Source organism: Haliaeetus albicilla, chromosome 20 (assembly GCF_947461875.1).
Source record: "Haliaeetus albicilla chromosome 20, bHalAlb1.1, whole genome shotgun sequence".
NCBI classification, from domain to species: Eukaryota; Metazoa; Chordata; class Aves; order Accipitriformes; family Accipitridae; genus Haliaeetus; species Haliaeetus albicilla.
In genome coordinates this window covers 9279936-9301353 of record NC_091502.1, presented here as the reverse complement: position 1 = coordinate 9301353, position 21418 = coordinate 9279936, and the positions used below count along the sequence as shown (strand labels likewise).

At 36.5% G+C, this 21418-nt stretch overlaps 1 protein-coding gene across 2 annotated transcripts in view; it reads right to left on the bottom strand.

Moving 5' to 3' along the window:
- Positions 1–232: 232 nt before the first annotated feature.
- Positions 233–21418, bottom strand: part of RDX (radixin) — a 49854-nt gene continuing 28668 nt past the window's right edge. For both annotated transcript variants that reach the window (XM_069808226.1, XM_069808227.1), the window contains 10 exons: positions 19759–19842; positions 19134–19280; positions 17578–17674; positions 16795–16958; positions 16011–16141; positions 13664–13824; positions 12590–12682; positions 11510–11752; positions 10403–10563; positions 233–941 (listed from right to left, as the gene is read on the bottom strand). In XM_069808226.1, coding sequence (XP_069664327.1) covers positions 905–941; positions 10403–10563; positions 11510–11752; positions 12590–12682; positions 13664–13824; positions 16011–16141; positions 16795–16958; positions 17578–17674; positions 19134–19280; positions 19759–19842 — 1318 coding nt within the window. In that variant the 3' untranslated portion in view covers positions 233–904. The remainder of the gene's footprint in view (positions 942–10402; positions 10564–11509; positions 11753–12589; positions 12683–13663; positions 13825–16010; positions 16142–16794; positions 16959–17577; positions 17675–19133; positions 19281–19758; positions 19843–21418) is intronic.

The following is a 21418-nucleotide window of genomic DNA, read 5'->3' as shown; positions in this document are numbered from 1 at the left end:
CTACTTAATTATCAGCTTCCTTAATTACCAGCTCCCATCTTTTCCTTCAAGAAAGATCCGTTCTTTGCAAATCCAGCCTCCCATGGCTTACCTGATCACAGGACGAGACATTTACCTGGAAACTCCACTTTGGATTGGTGCCACAAAATGAAGTAAACTTCTCAGAGAACTGAAAAAAATTTTCACTAGCAATAAGCAACACTGATCATCAAATGAATAGTGATTCTTTGGATTAACGTCAAAACCCATTTATTCAGGCTTTGTGCAGGGTGCACAATTCAACACAGTTACGTATACACAGTATGCACATCCTATTAGCGTACAAAAAGGCAAGTAGCAACGGGTGCTTACACTGGAATGTATGTACAGACATATTAAATTGGGAGTTTTACATTAGAAAATTATCTGACATTATTCATGTATCATCAGGGCTATTAGGAATTGTGTAGAAAACCAATAAAACTTGGAAAGTATCTACTCTTATTTCACTTTACCCAGGCTGGATATAGAGTCAGGCTTCCCACACTACATCATTTGTGGGCACCGCCTACAAGATCCTCCAAGCACTTTGAAGGGTCACATCACATTTCACTCTAGCACATCCCATTACATGTTAAAGATTAACATATTAGTATTATTTCCTGTTTTTCTGGGAAGAACAATGGCTTAAATACTTAAAAAAGCTAATTTTCTCCTGGGAAAAGACAACAAAGGAAAGATTTAGAGAGACCATGAGAGAACCAAACATTAACAAAATGTCATAACAGCACTTCTGGTCCTTCCAAAAAACTCTTCATGGACCAGGCAGCACCTAATTTAAAGCGCTGTAAACTGTCCAGAGTTACAGAAGCACAATAGCAGGCCTTGGCAGACCCCAGGTCTTCTGCTGATCTTTACCTTGTTCCTATCCTAAGGGCTGCAAGAGATCGTACTTTTGTAACCTGCACAAAAAGACACAGAAAGATCAAGTAGATTTAGCAAAAGGATACTAAACAAAAACAATAAATAGAAATATGCAGCAATATTGTAAGAGCCATATTTCACTCCCTGTAGCTATTCTGAATTTAATCTCCAACTGATTTTTGTTTCTAAGACATCAGCAGAATGAGGGAGCATCAGAAAAAGAATGATTTAAGAAACAGACGGTTCTTGTGGCCAAGGCCCCCAAGGACACCCAGAACCCATCTTCATTGTCTTTCAGCTTGAAGAGCAGGTCCGACTCTCTAACTTCTCTTCTATGCCAGAGTCAAACTTTTACAGATACCAGTACAGTTTTGATGACAAATTTTAGCATTATAAAGAACCTAACCTAAAATCCACCCAGGGAGTAGTTTTAAAGGGCTAATTTGCCAATGCAGATGACACAAACCACAGCTGAGTGCGACATAGGTAAGACTGTGTTAAAACTGCTCCCAAAGGTGACTGAAATAAGATGCCTTGTGCATAAATACACCAAATATAGGACATATCTGTAGAACATTCAATCACAGCCAATATGATTGCAGACATCTCTTCTTTTTAGGACAGCACACATGCCATTTGCTGTACAAACTCTGGGGTTTAGTTTATTCAGTTTGTTGCCTTGCATGAGCGTTTTGGAGAAAAGGTAAGGACAGCATAAAGAATCTCTCTCAGATTTATTTCTCCCCTAAAGTTTAAAGTTCTCTGGTGGAAATCTTTACAATGAGTCAAAATTTACCCGAGTGAAGATACATTTCACAAATGTGTATTTTCCATGTTGCTTTTAATGAAAACTCATTGTTGAAGTGGCTTGAAAAATATTTTCCTTTTAGAGAATGACTTCCTTTAATATAATATATCATGAATAGGCAAAGAATAATCAGTATTTTAAATTCACCCTTCCTACAGTGCAAACCTCTCTTTCCCACTGTTTTAGAGAAACACTTCAGCTATAAGTATTAATAAATCAGAATTTTATTCAAAAGGAATCCAGAAAAAGACTTAATTACCAGATTCTCTTTATCATTCAATAAGCATAGGAAATCAGTTGCTATTCAAAAGTAAGCAGCCCTCAATAGCACTTTTTTTACATTTACAAGTGCAGCTACAGCATGTAACACGTAGGAATGTCATGTCGAATTTTATACCACAGCCTGTTTCCCCACACAAATAGTTTTCTGGCACAGAAAGTCAGTGGGAACTTCCAGGGCTTGAGCATAAGCAAATAAGACACGCGGTTAAGATTCAGAAGTACTAAAACCACGCTGGTGTTTTAAAAGCTGACAGCAATTCCTGGCCAGGGGTGGGGGGAAGAAACAGGCTTCTCGCAGTGAGTGAAACTGTACAGTGGGAAGATACCACTGAAACCAGTGAAATGTTTCCTGGTACTAAGAGATCCTCAAAAACAACTGGCTTTTGCAGGACAAAAACAAACATGCAGATAAATAGATCCATTTTTTCTATCAAGGACAAAAAACTGAACCATATTCACTATGCATGCTGTAATTATTCTAAAATAATTTTTTAAACACAGTTAGCTTTAAAAAGCTTGATTTCTAAAACTATTAATGATCAAAGTTTTATACAAAAATAAGTAGCAACTTGTGTATTTCACTTTAATATAGCCATTTCAAGGCCTGATGCCACATACTATATTAGAAATCTCCAGTTTAACCATGCTATATATATTTATATATATGTGTATAAATTACCGAGCTCAGTTAAACGCAAAGCAAATTATACTACCTTTTCCTCAGAAAATAGTTTAATCCATTAAGCTCCAGACTGCAAAGCTAGTTGCAGTGTCATAGGCAGAACACAATTTTACAAAATCGCTGGGGAGGAAAAAGGCATTTTTACGCTTAAATTGCTAGAATAAGCCACAACAGAAGTAATTAAAGAAAATATGACTGAATATATGGTATTATCTTCTCCAGTGCTCTCTAAAAAAATCCAGCAAATGTCAATAAATAAATAGCCTAGTGAATTTTACCAAAGTACTTTGCTACCATAAATTTAGTTTGAGAAAAAGTCGACCTTGCCGTACATAGCTGCCTGCCTCTTGCTTTCACCCTGTGGTCTAACTAGTCAGCTAATGCAACATAGTTCTTTTGGTCAGTCTTTAGGCTTAAGCTTTTTTTCCCCACAATGTTTTTAAGCTTCTGATTATGCAACATCTTCCTTCCCTGTCTTAAATTTGCATTCACATACTTAAAGTTATTTAATTGCATTAAAGCTCTCGATGATCTAAACTGAAATCTATTCTTCAGGTTAAATAAATGACATGACACACTAGCAAGGACAAAAAAACCCCCCACAAAAAAAAACCCACAAAAAAACCCAACAGCAGTAAAGCAAGGCAAGAAGTAAGAACCAGTTCAAAGAGTGGGAGAAAACATGGGTGAAAAGGGCCACCCAAAGCACACAGAAGTCACCACTAGAAAGAAGGTTCTCCAGAATTTATTTTCACGGCCCCGTATTAAAATGAACAGAGATGGGTATGAGATCTTTTCCCCCCACACTTGCCACTGCTTCTTAAAGTCAGGATGGGCTGAAGAACCACTGGATACCCAAGTCCACAAGGGTGTCTGCGCTTATGGTATAGAAGAGCTCAGGTTTTACCAGGGTGACCTGCAGACAAGGTTGGAAGCCAGGCAGGAATATGACCATAACTCTTAAATGAGTCCACAGGAAAAAGTCAACTACTTCATAGGGTTTTTTTCTTTTTAGTATTTTTACATGCAGGACAACTGTTGTGCAGAAAAGCAAAGCCATAGCACCATGCAGCTGTGCCCAACTACTCTGCTGTTTGAGCAGGCACAGCCATTCTATTCCAGTGCTTCCTCTTACACAGTCCAGGCAGACAGATAAGCTACACAATGAAAGCACAGGATTTCTCTCCCACCTGCTCCCTTGTGTGACTAGGGCTAGGCTCAAAGTTGAGCCTCATGGGTATAAACACTGTGATTCAGATCTTCCCCAGTTTTCTGCATGCATTAATATACTTGTTTTCTGACATTTTCTGTTCTCCAGAATGCTCCTAGCAATTATTAACTACTCAATACAGCTACTTCATCTATAAAGTGGCATATACTATGTGTGCCTGATAAGAGAACACATAGCCAAGATTAATCCAAAGATTATTCCAGGAAGTAGCAGTAATAGTTCTAAATTTAAATATGATGAGTTCGCTGGCTTTGAAAGCAACACTGTAAGATCCCAAATGCAAACGAACAAAGAGGAAGAGCTGTGTTTTTATATGGTACAGAAGTACAACAACTGGCACTCAACAGCGAGATGGAAGCCTGAAACACTGATTGCAAGAGAAGAAATCCAAGAATTCAAAATGTGACTTAAACTGAAGAAAAACTATCAAGGACAGGAAATATACAGCAGAAGTACCAATTCATGATATGAAGATTTCTTATAATTTTTAGAAATTTTTCTGATGTGTAAACAAGCTTGCTGTCCTGCTCCAAATCCCTAAACACTGAATCTGCTCACTCAAACATAAATGAATTTGTTCCCAGCAATAAAGGCAGCAGCAGCAGGATTGACTGGTCTGTGTATTCTGGATGTTACCTATGCATTCTCAACTTACTTTGTTGAAGATCCAAGTGCACTTGGCAGAAAAGTTTTCAGCCTCAACCCCGATGCAAATGAATCTCTTTCTGGCAATACAACTGCAATTACCATACTCATAGAGATTATTAATTAATCAGAAGTGCTGCTTAAATAAAGTGCAACTATTTCAACTCATCAGTACAATGTATTTTAAGAAAACATTTGACATAGTAGTCATTTACTGGAAGCTCAGTTTAGTAGAATATTATTGAAGTTATAGATTAAATAGTTAAATACTGTATCAAGTTTAATGAAGAAATCAAGGGTGAATAAGAAGCATGAAAGCTGAGGCCACAGGGAGCTGTAACTTGATACAAGATCCCGCAGAGTTCAGCATATGTAGTCACGGAGCCTATCATGCGATTACTGTTTCACATAGGTACGCATGGGTTTCACGTTGCTGGAACAAGCAGTGGGGCAGCTAGGACCGTGCATGTACACAACTTATCTTGTCAATGCAGAAATGCTCCAAGGCAAAATTATCAGACTGCAGAGGATGTCTTCTGCTGAAATTTAGCAAGCTATAATAGAGGCCAGTCTGGGTACACATGGCCTTAAGAACTCCAAGACCTTTTAGTGCTGGATAGCAAGCTTTCTAAAGCCTTCAGCTAAATATTCAGATAATGGCAATTCCTCTCATGTAAATAAGGTAGTTTAAAAGCAAACAAAAAAAGCCCCAAACAAGCAAAAAAAAAAAAAAAGAAAAAAGGCAATGCCATTTTCCTACCTCTGAGCTTGATCTCTTGTCACCTGATCCACTTATCCAGAGCACAGGGAACATTAACTCTTACACACATGTGCATTAGGAATATTTGCACCAACTAGGCCGCCTCCTTTGATGTGCATTTCCATGTCCCCTTGTTTCTTCTGCTGCCTAAAGCCTACTGCTGTGAACAAAAACACTCTGATGCATTATTTACAAAAGCCAATATAAACACCTAATGGAACCCCAGCAATTCAAAATGCTCCATTTCCCTTTGCTAACTTTGTCTTTCCCTAAACCATGAGCTATGTGAGCATCATCTACCTCTTCCTGAGTATCTAGAATATTGCAGGCACTGCTGCAAATATTGCGGTCTCTTCTTGTGAAGAAATTTGATGGTCTGGGATTAGAGTTTTGGGGGGAAGGCTTTTTGGGCTTTGGTGAGTCCACTTCATTTGCATTAAATGAAACATACACATTTGATATGTCAGCAATCTCTTTGCATGGAAGGAAGGAAAAGCAAAACAAGCGTAAGTTTCTCTAACTGCACTCAAAAGGAGCAGTTTGTCAACTCAGAGTCTGTGGATGGTAAAAGTGAACACAAGTGACAGGCTCCATGAATCAAAACAAAATCAGATAACTGGCCTATGCCTATAGATCTAGACTCAGCTCAGTGAAATGAAAAGTGCAACTCCCTCCAACAAATTGGCTGCTGAATTTGCTAAACAAATCATTGGTCTCACATAGAGTGAATTTGTGGATGCTGCAACAGTACACTGAAGAGGAGTCTTCAACACAAGTGAATAAATGGGCCAGTTAAGGATTCCACCTCACATTTGTGTTTGGGGTTTTTTTGGTTTTGGTTCGGGTTTTTTTTCTCCTTATAGCCCTTTACCATTACTCTTCACCATTATGCCATCCCTTCCAGCCCTGAGCTGCTCCTTGCTGCTGACTGGGTCCCCAAACTGGGAAAACAACCAGTCCTGTAAAACCCACATGCTTGCAGACCAATTGGTTGGGTAGGAAAGGTGCTGCATTAGCCTGCTTAGAAGCAGAGCAGAGGGACAAGCTGCCTGGCAGGTCCCACAGTAGCCAGCCAGAACCATCTCCTAGCCACTCATCCAGCCGACCAGCCAGCACAGCATTTCAGCTGGGAGGCAGGTGCTCTCCATCTCTAAGCACAGACAACAGAATATGCTCTGAGGCAGTCAAAGAAATTACCACAGTTTGTATGCTGATCCATTGACACCTACTACATTTTCCAGGAAAATCTTATCACCCAGCCAAGATACGTTAAGTTATATGTATGAGACAACTTCTATTAATAGAAGTGAACTTTGCTCTTTCGTAAGGAAGCCTTCTATTTTCTTATGTTGGTATTTTTATTCAGAAAGTACGTTTATGAACGCTAGCATCAACCACCTCATCCTGCTGGGATACATCATCTTTTTAAAATCCCTGGTTCTTGAAACCAATCCAAAGTCCTGAGAACAACTTTTTAGATTATCTACGTGTGAACAGACGTGGAAAATGCTTGCATAAAAGTTCCCTTTCAAAAGCAAAAGGTTTTAACTAATCATTTTAATCTCTATGTTTTCTTTAAGAAAAAATTAAGAAAACATACTTGAGGTACTTTCTCCTCAGAAGTTTAAAATATTTCATTTAGAACAAGCGTCTTTCTTCCTCAACAGTGCTTAAGCAGGTAACTTGAACAGCCCTAAAGAACAAATATTAAGAAAGAGGTGAAAGAACAATAGTGCTTTCCAAACTGGGTTTAAAAAAGCGGACATGAATTTTGTTCCATTTTGGACAAAATAAAAGAGTATACAAGAAACGTGCTCAAAGGGTACAACCAACAGAAAACGTAGGTTTTGATGTGCAGAGAAGAATACTTCAAGAAGATAGAATATCTTCTTTCACACTGAGGCATTCTGGGTGATTGTATTAGTCTGGCCTGGAAATAGTGGCACTATTTTGCATCCTTTTCCTTCCACCTCAAGAGCATATTTTAAAAAAAACAAAACCAAAAAAACCCCAGCTTTTAAAGCACTTACCTCCCCTTTCAAGCACAATATTCTCAAGTTACATATCTATGCAGAAGCTCTCTAACAAGTGAGAAACCTCAAATCTAATGCTTCAGCAGGAGAGCTCTAAGAGGAGACAAATATAAAACTAGAAATATGCACAGTTAAAAGTATCAAGTACAGGTTTTAATTCATCATAGCAATCCTGCCATAGGGAGTAACAAAAAGGGTCATGTGCTTGTACTGAGTGCAAGGCCAAACAAATGCAAGATAGAATGGAATGTCACCTGAGAGGTCTAATTTATGTGAGATCTGCTTAGCAGATTAATTTGTACACCTATTCATACAGGACTGTTCCTGCCTTCTCCAAGTGCATTACACAGGTGAAAGAGCCCACAAACTCACCATCATCTGAAACATATGGCCATGCATGTATTTGACAGCACTGTTCACTATAATGTGCAGTATCAAAAAACCCCATCAAGGCTTCTCAGTGCTCAAGACATCAACCTATTAAACTGAATTTCACTTAACCTGGGGCTAAGCAATATGTAGGCAGTGATTGAAAGTTCTTACATTACCCATAGAGCTCTTACGTGGCCAAATTACTCTCTGTTCTCAAGACAACCAACTTGCTCTGATGATTCACATCCTGTTTTGAATCAATCACCAGTGCTTCCTCCCAACTGTATGTGGTAATTTCTTAAGCACAGTCCCATTCTCTAGGGATACAATTTTAATTTTTTTTTTTTTTAAATTTCATTTTAACCACAGTGTGAAACAAAAGATGGTCAAAATTTGTACATTGCTCTGGGAAAAGTCTACTACAGTGCATTTAGTAAAGCTGTCAGAAATAAAGGGCATTAAATAACAACAATGGACCTCAGAGAAATTAACTGTATCTCTTTATTGTTAACCAATGAATGTTATCCAAAATAGTAGATGTAATTGTAGCTTAATTGTACAACACAAAACATGATGCTAAAGGAAAAAGCATATGGAAAATTACTTCACCAAGTAATCATTAAATGTATTCTTAGTATTTCCGCACCAGTAAGTGTTCCCAACTGCTGGTGACAGCAGCTTTTACCACTGTGTTCATTGTGAAAATCTGTATTACAAATGGTTGTTCCTGGTTGTTTAGAAAAAAAAAATCACACAGTTTTATAAATGGATCTAATCCATTTATCCCTACTCTATATATTGTAGATTTATGAACAGCAAACTTTACTGGTATTTTTTCTCAACACTGAAACTGATGTATCAGTATTAGCGCACACTTTCCAGGGAAAAATGAAGACTCACTGGAAGCACAGTATTTTACCTGCTATGGCAAACTGTTCAAATACTTCAAAAGTCTGCTTAAGCTTCAGTGTATGAAGCCTGTGAAACAAAAACTGTTCTTACAGCACACTGCAAGTAGAAACACCAGCTTCCACCAAGCAGCATTTTGAAGCATGTGCACACCATCTGCACATCAGTCTTCAAGGTCAACCAGATATGCTTAGCTCCACAAACCAAAAATATATTAATGTATCTTTATTTTATTTTCATGATGTCACCCCACATAGTCAACCTTTAACTCCAACAAAAAAAAGCAAAAAACTTAGTTGGACTGTTCATAAGAAATTTAAACCTATTGTGCATGAAAAAATGTTTAATAAAATGGCAAATTTTAATAGATATGTGTAAATTTGAGTGCATAATATCAAACAGAAAAGAGCTGAACCACCATCAGAGAAAGCAGGATTGTTCCACTGTACATATTTACTAGGGTACTATAACAGAAGGAATAACTGCAGTCCTCATTAACTGTAAAATTATTTCTAACAAATTTCTCAAAAAAGCAGATCTCCTTTTCAAGAGGTAAAGGACTTAATAACAATGATCTGACATCATATACAACAATTACAATACTAGCTTCACTGAAAACTGAAGCTACAAACACTTTTACTCCAATTCGGGGAACTTTCATTTTATATCTGAAAAACCAAAACCAAACTGACACACACATTCTACACCCCTCCCAGGAGATAGTATACCAGTGACAGGTTACAGCTTTAAAACACACAAGATGCTTTTACAATTTAAACTCAACAAAAGGCAGTTAGACAGTATTTAGCACTATAAATCCATCTTAAAGTAAAATAAATCCTAGGAGTAAGGGCTCCTAGCATTCTATGATACCACTGTGTAGTGATAGTCAATTTAAACAGTTTTTTTTCATGGTGTTTGAAGGACCAGTCATCATGTACATAGTAGTGAGGTAGGATACTGTCCCCTCCCTGGGACTGATGTTTTCATATGCTCCCTTGCCAGAAAGGTCCAGGTCTCCCTCCTGCAAATAAAATAATTACAAGCAAATAGCACATGAAGCTTTGTTTTTTGGTTGGTTTTTTTTTTCCTCCCCTTTGCTGCATTAGAATATTTTGTGCATCTAAAAGAATCACCTAGGAAAAGCAATACTTATTCAAGTCTATCAGCAGCCATGTGCTGCCCACAGGTAGAGTTCCATTTAAAAATATTTCCTGGAACTACCACCTGCCATCCAGACCTTTGTGAACAGGTAGGCAAAGAAAACCATCAATGATGACAGGACATGAAACACCAAAGAATTTCACTTGGGAGGAAAAAAACCCAAAACTGAAAGTCAGCAATATCAAACTCTTAATTGTGTAGCTACATTGAAAAATGTAATTTCAAACTTCATACTGAAATAGTACCTATCCAGTTTACGTTCAGTTCCATTCTTCTATTTCTTAATGTTTAAACAATATATACACTTGCCAGTCATTATATACTTCACATCAGTTTCCAAAGAAAAAAAATTTGAAAAAATGAAACTGAAAACATGATGGGGAAAAAACCAGCTATCATTCTCCACACCCTCCCCCCCCAAAAGCTAGGGATGACAGACTGCCTTACTGTTGAATAGCTTCCCCTGAATTTGTCTTCTAGCCACTGTAGTCAAACTGGTATTAAGTGCTTTGGCAAAGTGGGGTGCAATCCATCAAACCTGCAAAGGCCTGCTTTTTTCTCTGTTGGTGGTTCAGCTTTACGAGGAACATATATGCAAAATAACAGCTCTCACATTGCTTCAAACTCATCAATACGCTGCTTTGTATTGCCTTGTCGGATTTGTCGAAGAGTCTTGTACTTATCACGGCCTGCTTTAACATTCTCAGCATGAAGGACATCATTTTGTGTTTTCTTGGTTTCATCTCTGGCTTGAGCCAACTCAGAACTTAAAGCCTGTTGAATAAAATATTTGCATTTAAGTACTTTGACTAATCTTTTAATGATTCTGGAATTTCTGGTAACAACTATTGCAACTTGGATAAGGATTTCTTAAATGCCAACCTATGAAATACTTGTGCTGTTCAGTAACTCAAGTTGTGAGGTCTATCAGAAAAACTGCAGAAGGAAAGAGGAGGAGAGCATAGGATTCTTTCCTTACATAAGTGAGGGTATCAAACTAAAGAAAAAAAGGCGTCATACCATAACATCCAAGAAGGAAGGGAGCAGCAGGATAAAGCAGGAGAATGACCTTATTTTTCAATTTTTGCTTGACTAAAGACAGCTCTTGTTTATCTCCCTGATCCTTTTCAGTGATTGGCCAAACAGAAAGGATATTACACATACATGCTACTAAGATTCCTTCTGAAATAGACATTTCATAACAAGGCAAAGGGTTACCACTAAAATGGATTATGATACTTTGAGGAGTAAGACTAGTCTAGGAGGAAATGCTCCATTTCAGGGAAATAAGATTAATCCAAAATGGGCATAATTTGCTTTTTGCACTTACAACATCTGTGAATGACTGCAAATAAACATGAATACTATTAAGCAAGCATCTGTTCATAACACTTAATGAATTTCAGTATTAAGAAAGGAAAGCATTACATTTTAACATTCAGTGTCCTGGATATTATATAATTATTAGAAATGTTTACTGGCCAGTGCGACAACATACTAATACTTTTAAGCTATAAAGCACAATCTTACATCCAATCTTTCTATCTAGTCCACTTCTAGAACACTATGAATTATATCAGTTGGTAAATTAGTAATAAACCTAGTAAATGATAAAAAGGCTGTTTTCTTGGCACACCATAATTTCAATAAGATTTTTGACAAATAAAGAATGAAAACCCAAAGCCTGAATTATGTTGATACAACCATGAATCTTCATTACCTGGAGCTGTTTCTTAACACGTTCATTTTTCTGTGTTTCTGTTACCCGTTCTTCCTCACTCCTGTGATTCATGACACCATCAGAAGACAGTTCTGCACTGGCTTCAGCATTGTTCTCATCATGTTCATCATGTTCATTCTCTGTTGGAGGAATAACTGGTGGGGGAGGAGGTGGAGGCGGAGCAGACATCACAGATTTCAGTTCTTCTTTGGTCTTTTCCAAATCCTCTTGGGCTGCAAAAGCCTAAATACAGTAAACAGTACTTAGCATCTCTTAAAATTATTTATGAATAGTCAGAAAAATAAATATTTGAGATGTTTTCAGACACATGAAAACTGTCCTTTATAAATTACATGACTAGCTTACGCACTGAAAATTGTCAAATAGGAGTACAGGTTAAAAAAAGATGTGACCCAAAACCAGCTGTACCAGAGCCCAGCTATTTCCAGCAGTAGGCAAGAGGAGTGAGAGAATAGGGCAGTTGTACTGATTGCTTTCCAACTTTCCTAGCCTCCTGAAATTTGAGGGACTTCCTAAATCAAAGGTGATGTCTTTGAATTTCATATTTAACCAGAACTTATAAGAATTTGTTCAATCACTTTTTGAACCTGCGCACACAATTAGCATTCACATCCCATAGCTAATTACTGATTTTGTGAAGAAATACTATTTTGATTTAAACTATTGTCTAGTTGCATTTGATGTGCTTTTGTTATTGTTCTCGTTCATCTTTTCACCACCACTCACAATTTTATACACCTCCCCCCTAAGGTGTTTTCTTTTCCAACACAAAGCTCCAATCTTTTTCATCACTATACATAAGGAAGCCATTTCAAATCTTTGACCATACATTTGTGATGAGAATTTCCCCCCTTTCATGACTACTTAATATTAAGAAATTAGTTAAATAGAAGTAAAGCCTGGCTTCAGTAGACTGGAGAACAAAAATCTTTGAGAAAGGCTTCTCTGAAGCCTAAGTGAAAGAGAGAGATTCCACCCCATGGACTTCCAGTGGGATTTCCACACTCATCTCCCTGAGTTTCTTTGAAGTTCTGACTTCACACAGCATAAGCTCATTACTTTGTGCTGCCATTCTGAGGCTTCCTCTTCTTTCTTTTTCTTGGCCTCCTCTAGAAGCGCAATCTTGGCAGTGAATTCAGCAAGTTCTGCTGCCTGAAACAAACAAAAAAATAAGTAGAAATTTTAATTTGGTATCATTTTGGCTCTGCAGTGGAAGAAAGCAGAGCCTTTGCTGTGATCTGACTTGAGAAGAGTTAGTTACCATCCATCACTTCTCTGCTAAAAATAGAAATTTTAAGCATACATGACACAGAGAATGAATCAGTGCTCTTGCCTGATGGAAGTAAGTCCAGAAAAAAAAAATAAATTACCTTCTGCACTTCCAAAGCTTGCCGGGAAAGAGCAAGCTGTAGTTACAAATTAGCATTTGGGGCTGTTTCAGTTTAATACAGCTTTAATGGTTCCACCAATAAGATTACGATTCTGGATAATCTCAGTGGTATTAAGCTAAACCTTGCCTTCAGAATTGTGTGCTAAGTTTACAGAAGATCAAAAGCTATTTTATAGTTGAGAAATCATTTCTTCTATTATGTTCATGCCTTTCTCAGTTACTATGCGCAAATCTTGAATTAGAAGTAGTCTAGCATAGAATGTGAGAAAATACTGTAAATGCTGGAAACAGAGGTGAGGCGGGGGGGACAGAACAAAACAACAAAACCAAAACAAAACAAAAAAAGAAAACCCAACAAACCACAGTGTCACCAACTCCCCACCACCACCACCAAACTTCAGAACAGACCTGCCTCAGAGAACAGGCTTCCCAGTGGACTGCAGAAGGAAGCTACTCTTGTTCTCAGCTGGATAAGCCTGACATTATTAGAAAGAGAATGTAGTGAGTGTTGTCAGTCTGAAATGTCTCCTCCATCATTTAATTCCTACAGCTCCAGAGTTTCATTTTTTTCTTGCAAGTAGTGGCAAATCTAATATAATTTTCTAAAAAAGTTCCCACAACAATCTGTAATTGTATTTCACATACTTTTATCTATGTTTCAATGTACTTGTGCATTTGACAAAACAGATATAACCAAGAATAAAGGCTAAATTTCCAACTATCGTTTTCAATTTGTTTCTTACTAGCTGCTCTTGGTTCTTCATTTGATCAGCTGTCTGCTTGGCTAGAGCAGCTTTAGCTTCTTCAGCTGCTCGACGTTCTTTTTCCAGGCGCTCTGCTTCCTCTTTTGCACGCTTTCGTTCTTGATCCAGTTCTAGAGCTCTTCTAGTCTGTTCCTCTAGCTCTGCCAAAAGGAAAGTTTGCACACAAGACATCGTTACCTAGCTCTTCCTCATATGTAAGACAGGTAACAGTTGTTAACATGCTCAAAGTAACCTAGAAAGCTGACAAATATTTACAAGGCTGCCTCAAGCTAAGAAGAGCTGTTGAGCGTGTTACCTGAAGCTATGCTCCATGTCTGATCTTCCCCCCCCCCCCCCTCTTTAAGACACACTTTGGATATACTTCATCTCACCTGACAGTTCTGACAGCCCGGCGTTTCAGAAAATTATCACCTCACTGATAAAACTAAACACCCAAATATACGTACATATAGATGCACATACACCCCCACTCTTACTACTGAGGAGATTTTATATGCATTAAATCATATTCTCTTACAGTAAAAAACCAAAACACTCTTCTACTCTATTGAAATGCCTGACAGACTTCTTAATTGCAACAGACAATTTAGGTGTATGCCTCCAGCAAAATTACTTAAGACCCATTGGAAGGGTCAGAAAAGTTATCTGTAAAACAGAGCCATAAAGGTGCAAACAGGAAAATTTTAAATCAAAGGAGGGCAATAGCTGTCTAGCTGCCTGGTTAGCAAAATATTGCCATCTAAAGGGCAGAACCCTGAGTGAAACAGGAAGTAGTAATAATCTACCAGTACTGCAATGTAAGATTCACACAGGCAAAATACACTCCTCTGACGTGCAAAATGAAGTGACGATGAAAAATGTCTTTCTGAAGCTCCTTGCTGATTCTAATGATAAATTTTCCACTACGTTTTTGTCTAGGCATAGCTGCCATAGATTCCTTCACCAGAAAATCTAAACTGCTCAGTTGTTGGAATGATCCACTTGCCCTTCACCATATGCTTTAATACTAAAAAAACCCCACCTCCCCAGGTATGCTGACACAAGCTTAGTCTCTGCACTTGTAGTTTTAACTAGGTCTCATGTAATCAATATTCTTCAGTTGGTTTCCCAGGCCTCCTACTTCAGTCATATAATTAAATGAACAGCATTACAGGGATGTGGAGTTGTACAAATGCAGTACTTACAAAATTAAATAAAATGCAAAAATGTTTAAAAACACCACTCAAAATCTTCCTGTGAAGATGAAGAACACTTAACTACCAAGTAAACTACAGAACGCAGACACCATTTATAAAAACACTTTTCCGTATGTGAATAGAAGGCTAAAAAGACAGCAACACTATTGCATCAGAAATTAGACTATATTGCTTACAAAATTTATGTGAAAATGTACATTGTTAAACTTTTATAATCACCCTGACACTGCTTTGTCCTGGGCTAAATAGCTCTCCCTCAAACAATTCCAAGGCATTCTTCATGTGTTACCTATCTGGATGTGTCCAGCCTGTTCTACATGGAAAGACTGAAAAATGTCGGGGTAGAGCTGGAGAACAGTGCCAGGCATATGTAATTTATGTGCGTAAATTTAGTCAGTGATCCTCTCTATCGTGCCTGAAGCCAACAGTTATGAACAGAAGAGAGGAACAAAACTTATGAATGTGAACCAAACCTGAAGCAAAAAAAGAACATGGAGAGAAGGGACTGGGAAGTAGTGGAGGCAGGGACTCCTGTGTGTGTGATTCAACGCAAAGAACTGTGCTTGATGAAACTGCGTTTATTTGCTAAAATCCGACAAGATTTTAATTTTAAAATTCTAAAAAAAACCAAACCAAACAAAAAAAACCCCCAAAAAACCAACTTACAAGGGAATAGGAAAATGAAGGAACAAGGAGCTTCCAAACGAAAAGCTAAATTCAACAAAATCCTAGAGGACGTACTTTGGGTCTTCCTCTCTAATTTCCCTGCTCCCTCCAACTCCGGGTTTTCAGCACTTTAAGCATTTCATAATTCTGAGTTGAACTGCATACACATTAATTTCCTGTTTATTAAAGAAAGTTGAAATTCTTCCTATATTACAAAATGGTTTTATTTTACAAATATATACCCATATGCACGCACACCATCTTTAACTCTTAAATTGAGAAAAAAAGTCTCAAATAATACACCACTAAGTTATTGTTATTAGTAGTAAAATAAATTTTAAAAACCACAGCAAAACAAAACAACAAAAAACCCACACATGCCAAGAGAATTGTGGAACTGAACTACTCAGCTGAACTAAACTTTATCATCAGATACAAGAAATCCAGGACCAGCAAGACCTCACCTTTCTGAGCTTTCATTGTTTGTTCCTCAATTTGCCTTAAGCGTTCCATTAATTCTTCTTTTTCACGCTCTATTCTTTCCTTTTCCTTTTCTGCTATCTCCCTTTTCTTCTTCTCATTTTCTAATTGTGCCCTGAAAAAAAAAAAATAGTAAAAGTTTTTTTTAACATCAAACGGATTAAATTCTACTCTAAGAATGCTGGTAGCCTATTTGTCAGTTAACTCAGGTAGCAGAGAAGCAGGTAATAGTAAATGTTTCAAATTCAGTTTACAATGCAAGAACCACCAAGTTTGTTTCAAAATAGTGTACAGAAAAAACAATTTATGAACAGAACTGATTAGAAACCTTGGTTATTGTTCAACCAGGTAAATCCACAATTATACTTGCATTTTAGACATGGCTGATGTTTCATCTGCGCTACAAATGGCAACAGTATTTTTTAAATATACAAAAGGTAAGCCATGACATTCTTCACTGAACTTGCTTTAAAGATTCACCTGTAGAGTATAAAAGTCCCTAAGGATCAAGCAACAGAGAGTTAAGATTGTTTCGCAAAAAAACAATGAGAAACAAAGGTACAGCTACTATTACTATGCTGAAAGCTCAAAAAAGGTACGGCTTTCTATTAAGACAGGTAAGCTGTGCCAATCCACAAACCTACTTACATATTACAGAAAGAAAAGCAGTGCTCTCTTCTAGAATGCCAATGTCTGATATTCTACGACTTAGTTTTCTTAAAAGGGTAGAAGAATTTTTTTTCTGTTTCATGGAAGTTTGTTAATTACCTTTCCAATTGTTTCTGATGTTTCTCCTCTCTAGCTTGGGCCTTCATCTGTTGCACTTCAATTGTATCAGGTTTCCTCCTCCTCATGTACAATTCATGATTTCCCATACACAGTGCCAAAATTCGCTTGTTAATTCTCAGACGGGGCGCATAAAAAACAAAATCCTAGCAAAAATAATTGCAGCATATCCATTAATCTAAAAATACAGTTGTGACAAGACTCAAAGCATTACTATGTGCTTGCATTTGTTAAATTTAAACTTACAAGTATGTTGATATTCATCCTCTGAGCAAGCCAACACCATAATCTATAAATCTAGTTACTGGCAGGAACTTGCAAGATAAATTCAGAATTACACTTGGATTCCTCCAGAGGTTGGTTAGTTTACACAAAATTATTTAAACTTCTAAAAAAGTGAGACTATTCTTTACTCTATTTCTGAAGAATTTTGACCTAGAAAGTCTCATGAAATGCGCTGCTGTAATACAAAAAAAGAAAAACAGAGGTGGATGGCCAGAGAATTTAGCATCTGTGGCTTTTCAACACATCACAAAATATTAGTTGACTTAAATTAAAATCTTAAGAGTATTAACCAGAATGAAAAGAGAGAAAATAAATACACCATACTTCAAAAAAAAAAAAAATCCTTTTGATTACTAACTATTCTACCAATAAGAATAATAAATGTCACAAAATATTTACTCATGGCATAATGCAAGAGCAAGTCCCTGCAGGCTTAAATCTCTTCATATACAAAGACATACTATTCTACACAGTACTTACAGGGGCCTTTTTGTCAATTGGCTTTATGACAAATTTTTTGTCATTAAAAGAGATGTTTCTTATTTCACTCCAAGGAAAACCAATCTTGGGTGTCAGCCTTCAAAGAAAAAAGTTCCCATTAGAAGCAGCAAAGATGTGCAATTTATTTATGTCCAGTAAGTCTTAACTCCATACTATTTCCACTATCACAGTTAGTTATATTTACAAAACATAGCAACAGTTCAAGCATATTTTGGAAGGCAATTTTTTTTTTTTTTTTTAACACATTATTCCATCAAATGAATAAATTACACAATGAATAAATTACATGGCACTGTTACAGAAGGAATTTCTATTTGTGACTTATTCTACTACCATTAAATAGATGCTAAACATCACAATCATGTACTGATTCTTTATAAGCTATTGATAATTTTATTTTCAGTAAAAAGAATAACTATTTTAATCTGAGAAAAGTCTTACATTTCAAAGACTGAAATTAAATTAGCCTTCAGCAATGTTGTACTTCAGTTTAACTGAGATGTAAGATACGTGTTCTTAGTTCAAGTTAAATCTCCCTTGCATCTTAAGCAAAATAAATTCAGTTCAGAAACCATTAATGTTATGCACCAACTGCATAAATGTAAATAATTTTCTCCATGAGCACAGAAAGTTTTTTCAATTCATATTATCTTAATTACAAGCATTAGAAAATGTTTAAGTATTTGATTGCTATCAAGAGTTACAGAATATCAAAAAGTGGTTGATTGTTCAATCTGATCTGATTATTTTCTGAACAGTTCCTTCTTTCAGGAGTTATATTGCCATCTAATGGCAATTAAGGCTTACAGAATTTTGTTACAGAATATATACATTGAAAAGCATTAAATTTCAGCTCAGTTGACAGCTGTTATCCAGTGTTTGACACATCATGTTTAACTTCAGATCACTGTGAAAGGACTGTCGACATCAGATACTACTAACAAGTGGTTGGAAAGAAACAAAAGATTAAGTCTGTTGTTCTGTTTTCAGTCTTCAAATTTTGTACATTTCAGCTTTATCCCTCTTCAAGTAGGAGAGAATATTTGATCTCTTTATCAGGACACAAGATTCATATTTTCTTTGATGTCTTAAAAGGCTTCACTTTAGTATCTAAAAGTTTTTCATGCTCTAACAGCTATAATCCTTGTCACTGTTCTTAGAAAATGTTTCTCATTAAATATGTTGCTCAGCTTCTCAATGTCCTTTTCATTCTGAATTAAGAGGAAGTCTTGAGGGAGTGAAAAGTACAGAAAGAAGCCATATAAAGATGGTCTAGCTATCATACATCCATATTAAGCAATGTAAATTTAAGTTTCCACAGAACTGGTCTTCCTTTCCCTTCTTTTACATCCCTGTTTAAAATTCAGATATTCTGGCAGTTAACATCTATCTCTCTTTTTCTATCTTTTACATAGATTAGGTCTTTGAAAACCTGTTTTGCTAAATGTTATTGAACATGCAATAAAGGTGGGATTTGTATAATCTCAGATAGGATCTCCTAGGACAGAACTGCAAAATAAGTATTAGCCACTTACTTATCATCATGCTCATAAATATTCAGACCCAAAGCATCAACTCCTAGCCACAATTCAGTTCCTTTTTTATTCTTTATTTCAAAATAGTTGACTCCATACATTTCCAAGTCTTGTGCTATCTTAAGGTATTCCATCATAGAATCCTCCCTGATGAAAGAAGAAAAAAAGTGGCAAAGTGTAGACAAATCCAAAGTACATTGTAAGAATAAGGGAACTGCGGAATAACTAGTGTAAAATTTAGTTAGGAATTGAATTTCTCTTTGAAATTCATGTGTACATTGACTCAGATACTTGTAGAGCTTTATGCTCTAATACCCAACTACCATCCAGTCATTGCACTTTGTCTTTTCACCCCGTAAACTGAGGAAATACTAAATATATTTTAGAGGCAGGCAATCGTGGACAAAGGCAGCTGACAACCTTACCAGAAATCACATAGGTAAGCCAATAACTTAACTAGAAACCTCAACCCTCACTGAAGCTTTCATGAAGTTTTTGATAACTGCTGACCCTGACTGGAATAAAAGAAAGCAGTTTCCAAACAAATATGCCTCCTCCCAAAATACATCCTAATAATAATAATGAAAAAACCTTAAAGGTGTTGGAACATTTTTTATGTAATTACCTTAACATTCCCCTGTGCTCTTCATGCCAGTTCTGTATCCTTTCTTCCCACTGTTCTTTTGTCAGTTTGTGCTGTTCTAACACACTGTGAATAGAAGTTGTTGCTATTAAATGACACTGACAACCAATTGAACCTCTCAAGTTATAAAAATAAGTTTGGTTATGCAGCATAACTTTATGCTTATGCAGCATATGCTTTAACTGAATAAACTTAAACATGACTTCCTATACACTGCTCATCTTTTTAACCCAGACACCGAAACTTTGTATTTCAATAACTACACTTTCAAAATAGTGTGAAATCACTTCTTTTTTCATGGTATTCTACACTCTCTGTAATATAAAAAGTCACACCATGGCATATCTCAACCTTCAGTAAAGTCACAAAATGTAATATCTGGAACACCTGAAAATGCAGACCTATGAAATCCTCATACTCATAACCCTGCAAATTAATCTCTAGGTACGCACAGATACACTCAAGCTTTCATTCTGCTGTTGTTTGAAAGAAAAAGTAACACATTAAGACAAGTTAGCAGACTAGTTGGGGTTTTTTTGGTGGTTGCTGGTTGGTTTGGTTTTTGTTTGTTTTTTTTTTAATAAATAAAATCAATAGTGAAGCAGTTTCAGAAATCTATTTGAGGTTTATCTACAGGAGGCTGCAATGATGGAATTATATTTTGACCTACTAGAACTTTCAAGGTAGTACTGCAGTAAGAAATCAAATGCATATAACAACTTTATTATGCTTTTTTCCATGCACCTAGCATTTCAAAGCGTTCCTTGAGAAATTATTTTAAAGGACAATTAAAAAAAGAGAGTGCAAGATAATCTTACTAAGGAAGTCAGAACAGTTGTTTTCCTTCCCTTCTCTTTACTCAGGGAAGTAAGGATTTACTACTTTTCCCTACATTTTTAGCAAAGTACAATAAGGAATAGACCGAATGATGCAGAAGATACTAATGCAGTGTTTCTTCTGTTATAGGATCTTTCTGTCACTCGATTTGCTACTCTGCCCAATATCTAGTGAAGTGCACTTTTCAGTGGTAGCCATACCACATCTTGATTTGCTTAGTGTACAACCCTGTCAACAGGTTTTCTTCCTCAAAACTGAGACAGAGGTTTTAGTTTTTGCACCTGCACAAAGCTGATGTGCTCACAGCTAAATGATACAAGAACATGCAATGACAAGACATCCTTTTTGTTTGTTTTCTCATCTTTCATGTTGAATATAAATATAAGCCCTAAATGTAATACAGAAGCCTGTTACAGAACACACAAAATAGAACAGCCTGCTTTGGCTGTAATAATCTAAAAGCATCTTGGCAATCATTTAAAAGTTTCTATTAAGTAAAAAAAAAATAATTCCAAGTCTTCCAGGACAATGTTAATTATTAAAGAAGTTCTGTAATTAAATCAGGCCTGATTTTTACATTGTGATATTTACATTGTGAGCTGCTTTCCATCATTATTTCTTCTACTCCTCCAGTAGATATTCACAAAATGTTCAAAAGCTTTCATAGCAGTATAACAAAGCTAACAATCAAAAAAAAGTGAAGGACAAAACAAGATATTGCAAAATACACTACCCCAGGATTGTCACACAAGTGCCCATCTGAAAATAAAACCTTCTTCCCAAGCTGCCCTTCCTAGAATCAGAA